At 38.7% G+C, this 5737-nt stretch overlaps 1 protein-coding gene across 1 annotated transcript; it reads left to right on the plus strand.

The window, feature by feature from the left end:
- Positions 1 to 451: 451 nt before the first annotated feature.
- Positions 452 to 5149, plus strand: LOC132761606 (gallinacin-9-like). The gene is made up of 3 exons (XM_060754628.2): positions 452 to 614; positions 3654 to 3786; positions 4974 to 5149. The coding sequence occupies exons 1-3, from the start codon at positions 557 to 559 to the stop codon at positions 4987 to 4989; spliced, it is 207 nt and encodes a 68-aa protein (XP_060610611.2). The 5' UTR covers positions 452 to 556; the 3' UTR covers positions 4990 to 5149.
- The last annotated feature ends 588 nt before the right edge of the window (positions 5150 to 5737 follow it).

A 5737-nucleotide genomic window follows, 5' to 3' on the forward strand; every position in this document is an offset into this window, starting at 1 on the left:
TTGTTAGTTAAGTATATGTGCCTGTAACATTTATACAAAGTTATGCATTACCACTGAACTGAACCTGATGTACCATAGCAGTGTGTCTTTGGATGCTAAACAAATAATGGGGAAACAATTACCTTTGTGCCTTTCTTGTTACATTGGGGAAAAGATGTCAGAAAAAGATGACCCTTAGTCTAGGAGACAGTAAGCCAATTCAGAGTCCACCTCCTTTCCTAACCAATCCTGAATCTTTATTGGGGAACATCCCAACAGGAGCCAAGGAAGAAAAAGTTAAATAGTTGTTAGGCTCTGTCTTTTGGATGTAGCCCAAAAGAAGAGTTTTGTAATTCACTTCTAATGTAGGAATCATAAACATGCCCTAGTGAAGTTAGGGGTGGGTGTTGGGGGTGGAAATAACCTGGCCTATGAAATGAAAGTGGAAAATCACCTTTGACTGTTGGTGTTCCCTACTATCCTCATAAATACCCTCATGCTCAACTGCTAAGTCCTACTTGACCTGAGCTTCAGACTCCTGTTCTCTTCTAAGGAGTCTCTTCACTCAGCATTAACCATGAAGGCCGTATTCCTCCTTTTTGCCCTCTTCGTGCTTTCCTACCAAGCTGTCCCAGGTAAGAAGAGCTTCACTAAAAGGTTCTGGAAGACCAAGAAAGCTGAAACAAATTCCATTAACAGCTAAGGAACTGCTGAAACTTGTGGCCTTTCCACACAGCTATGTAACCCAGAATATCAAGGCAGCAAATCCCACAATATCTGCTTTGAACTGGGTTATTTCTGGGATTTTATGACTTGATATTCTGGGATATAGGGCTGTGTGGAAGGGTCCTTGGTGGCACCTAACAATGGTGAATTTTCAAATCAGATGTTCACCAGCAGCTGAGGAGAAGTTGATGTTGTTTTCTCCTTACAATATTCTGTGTTGAATTTTCATATCAGAATTATAGAAGGTAGATGGGAATTCCAAACCATGACAACAAAAGAAATGTACAGCCATCTCATTTTTTTTCCATTGAGGTCAGAAATCACAGGGTTAACATTTTGAAAGTGGTCTCTTTCCTCATTGTGAAAGACTTGTAGAAATACTTAATAATGCAGTTCTATAAGTGGAGCCTATTAGAAGGAAAGGAATCCCAGAGCTGGGAGTGCAACTGGATTAAGTTTTTAAAGGGCCCCTTCTTATCACACCTATTCTGATATGTTATGCTGCAATATCTTTGACTCCAGATAAAGTTTCTGCATTTCAGCCATCTCTTTTTTCCAAATTCAAACTGCTTTCAGTTACATATCTCTGCAGAGCTTTGGGTATGTTTGAATGTGTGTTACTGATTTTCTCTTTCACTTTCTGCTTCTTTTTTCAAAAAGTGTTTTAGATAGGTTTCTTCCAGGAACCCTTGAATATATATCTTATCTAGAAATATTCAAAGGCATTATCATAGTAGTCTATAGCAGTATGGTTGCATCCACACTGTAGAATTAATGCAGTTTGAAGGCACTTAAACTACCATGGTTAATGCTATATCATGGAAATTGATATAGCATCTTTAAACTTTTCTACCAAAGAGTGCTGTTGTTTCTCCAAATTACAACTTAGCATTGTGTCATGGCAGTTAAACTGGTCTCAAACTGCATTCATTTTACTGAAGTATCCAATCCAATGGATCATGTAGCACCTTTGAGGCTGCATATTGTCTGTTATGTTTTGAGCTGCCCTGAGACCCTTTGGGGAGAGAGGACAGGATATAAATAAGGTTAACGATGATGATGAAGATTATTATCTTGGAAGCTAAGCAAGGTCAGCTGTGATTACTCCTTGAATTGGAGACTGCCAATGAATTCCAGGTGACATATGGCCCCATCTATAGTGCCATATAAAATTCGGATGATTTGCTTTGAACAGGATTGTATGGCAGTGTAGATTTATAGAATCCAATTCAAATTAAATAATCTGGATTATCTGCTTTGATAATCTGGATTGTACAGCAGTGTAGAAAGGGCCATAGGCTCTATTCCAGATGAAAGAATTGGCAAAACCATATGTGAGACACCATCTGCACTGAGCATTTAATAAAGTTGTTTGACTGTGTAGATGATTACATAGGAAAGCCCAAAACGGGTTTGAGGCCCAAATGGTGATGACATAATCCTAGAGCACTGAGGTACATTAAGGACTTTCTTTCACACACTTTATGGGCATTTGTTGTTTGGCCACTGTAATTTGAAGCTGGCTCTGAGCTACATTAAATGGTCAGATGGGGCCTGAGGTTCCTTCTACACTACTATATAAAATCCAGATTATCTTATTTGAACTGGATTATACAGAGGTGTAGACTCAGATAATACAATTCAATAATCTGTATTATATGGCAGTATAGAAGGAGGCAGGGTATTCCTTGCCATTGAAAACCCTGTGAAATTCACGTGGTCACCATGAGTCTACAGGTCACTTAAGAAACACACAGGGCCCTTTTACACTGACAAAAATCTCAGGAGGAACTGGGTTATTTTAACCAAGTTCCTCTTGAGATTTTGTCCCCACCCTCAACCTAAACCCTGGACTTGCCTTGGGAGTGGCTGTATGTAGATGCCATCCTGGGCCAACCAAAGGTGGTTGGAGGTGGTGGGTGTCATCCTGCTCCTTCAGGCTCTTAGAGCCCAATGAATCAGGATTGCTATAGAGAAGCAGTCCAGGGAGTCAATCCCCAAAGGATCCTCAACTAGAAAGATGCGGTTAAGGTCCAGATCTTTCTAGGTGTTTTATTAATCTGGAGCAAACTAGAAAATCCCAGTTTCTCCAAATTAATTTGCTTTTACCTGAGATCCCATGTTTTGGGCCTGTCTGGAAGGGTCCACAGAAATCCCCAAGGTTTTCTTGAGCCAGTATGACAGAGTGGTTTAAGGATTGGTCTATATCAGGGGTCCTCAAACTTTTTAAACAGAGGGCCAGTTCACTGTCACTCAAACTGTTGGAGAGCCGGATTATAATTTGAAAAAACAAACAAACATGAATTTATTTATTTGGGACATTTGTATCCTGTCCTATCTCAACCTCCACAGAGGGACTCAGGGCAGCTAATTCCTGTGCACACTGTTCATATCTTATTTGTAGTGCAAAGAACACTTTAAAATAGAATAATTTAAATGAAGAACAATTTTAACAAATATAAACTTATTAGTATTTAAATGGGAAGTGTGGGCCTGCTTTTGGTTGATGAGATAGGATTGTTGTTGTTGTTGTGTGCTTTCAAGTCATTTCAGACTTAGGTTAACCCTGAGCAAGGGCTGGGTAAATGACCTTAGAGGGCTGTATCTGGTCCTCGGGCCTTAGTTTGAGGACCCCTGGTAACAAAGTTACATTTTCCACTTAGGCCTCATTTACACTGCCAGATAAAATCCAGTTTATCTGCTTTGAACTGGATTATATGGCAGTGTAAACTACTATAATCCAGTTCAAACCAGATAATCTGGATTTTATCTAGCATTGTAGATGGGGCCTTAGCCATGGAAGCTCATTAGGTGACTTCTAAAACAAATCTTCTAAACAAATCTTGCCAAGGAAATACAAAGATGGATTCAACTTAGAGTCAAGTTAAAAATGACTTTAGGCACACAGCAACAAAGCATTTTCATAACTGGATTTTGTTCACATGTAGGAAATGCTCAAGGGCCACATGCTGACACGCTTGCTTGTGGTAGAAGTGGTGGATCCTGTATGCTTGGTCTATGCAGAGGTCTTTCTGTCGAAGATGGAACCTGCCAAGGAGGGACTATGAAGTGTTGTAGATGGTAAGTCATGGCACCAGATTCAGAATAAATCATAAAATCATATAGTTAGAAGATACCACAATCATAGAATCATAGAATCATAGAATCAAAGAGTTGGAAGAGACCTCATGGGCCATCCAGTCCAACCCCCTGCCAAGAAGCAGGAATATTGCATTCAAATCACCCCTGACAGATGGCCATCCAGCCTCTGCTTAAAAGGTCCATCCAATCGAACCCCTTACCAGGCAAGAATAATATATCCAATCAAAAATGGTGATACTTAAAGTTATTCCAAAAACAATTTGAGGCTACATCATCAGGAGCACAGTGTCCAGATTAAGGGAAGTATGTGATTACAACAAATGAGGATGACAATGATGACTGTGTTCATTTTTATCCTGCCTTTCTTTCAGTAATAGAAATTAAGGCAACTAACAATGCATTAAAAACAATGTGGGTTAAAAAGTATTCAAAAACTTCAACAAAATATTTCAACCATAAAATATGGTTGAACATTAATATTAATTTTTACAAAACCAATACAGAAACTATAAAAAACATAACACAGCATAAAAAGCCCATTCAAATCATTGTAATTTACCAGTAGAGGGAGTATGTAGCCCACCTGGCCTTCTTAGAGTGAGAGCTCCAAATTTTGGGAGTAGCAACCAAGAAGGTCCTCTTTCTTGTTTACACCAAATAAATCTGAGAAGTTTGTGAAACTGAGAGAAGGGACTCTTCTGATAATATTGGAGATTTAATGGGTTTGCAAATGGAAATAATGTCCTTAGTCTGGACTTATATCATATAGAGATGAATAGGCCAGTCCTTCTCTATCATGCTTTGATTAGACTTCAGCTAGTGCACTGTATCAAGTTCTGGCCACCATAGGTCAAACTCAAAAAGATATTGAGAAGATGGAAACCATTTCCTATGGGGCGCAGTTTATGGAACTGTGTGTGTTTTGCTTAGAGAAAACAAAGTTAAGAAGTAACATAGTGCCATATTTAAATACCTGAATAGTTGCCATGTGGAAAATAAAGCATGCTCTCCCGGCAAAAATGATTGAACTTTTTGTCCAGTGCAGAATGTCAAGGTTGCAGAAAGAGGTCTTTGCATGTAGATGCTAAATCCATGTCTTGGTTTGACCAGCAGAGCTACCCACTGACTTTTCAATATCTGAACTTGAATCTTCTTTCTTTCTCTAGGCCTCACCCAGCATAACTTTCTGAAGAAGACAGTGAACAACAATACATAGACTGGGATACAAAGCCATTTTCCTTGGGTGTAAACCTCTAGATGGAACAGGAAATACATACTGAAGCCAACAAGTTTTGTCAGTTGTAATATCATTCCTCTGTGCATTAAAAACAAATTATCTTTATCACTGGTATTGTCTCTTTTTATCACTTTTTTTTAAAAAAAAGTTGACTTGCATTCATTTTGGAAGTTATATCATTGTAAACCAACTTACAAACATATAAAGTTGAATTGAACTCAGGTACAATATTCATAATCTCTGAGAGGGAATGAAGTCATAGCCATTCCTTTGGGCTTATTGAGCAAGTAGAGCCTGCAGCAAAGTCAGGGCTCAATGCATCCCCTTGTTCTCATCTTCTTGGTACAACTTCTGCTTAGACAATTATCACTAAATTGCCCTACAGCTCCTTCTTGGAGGAATGTATTGTCATGGCATCCCTTCTTGCAAGCAGAACAATACCACCAAGCTTACTTTTGCCAACAAGTTTTCAGTTTGTCAATATATTTCAATTTATTTCAAGCACATTTATTTCCTGATGCAGACAGTTTTGGTAGAAATAGATTCAGTGAAGGATATTTCAATATTAGAATAACTTCCTGGTAGTTGTTGAGCAGGGGGATTCCTCTTGAATTCCCTTACTCAACCCTGAACAGATTTCATAAGCAAATTATGGCCTCTCAGAGATTTTTATCCAGAGGCTAGAAATTACTT

Source organism: Anolis sagrei, chromosome 1 (genome assembly GCF_037176765.1).
Source record: "Anolis sagrei isolate rAnoSag1 chromosome 1, rAnoSag1.mat, whole genome shotgun sequence".
Taxonomy (NCBI): domain Eukaryota; kingdom Metazoa; phylum Chordata; class Lepidosauria; order Squamata; family Dactyloidae; genus Anolis; species Anolis sagrei.

What these genes read in the sequence shown, in the direction of transcription:
- LOC132761606 (XM_060754628.2), top strand. Translation starts at nt 557, where the DNA reads ATGAAGGCCGTATTCCTCCTTTTTGCCCTCTTCGTGCTTTCCTACCAA. An exon ending in TTCCTACCAAGCTGTCCCAG is followed by an intron (nt 615 to 3,653) that starts GTAAGAAGAGCT and finishes GTTCACATGTAG; the next exon opens with GAAATGCTCAAGGGCCACAT.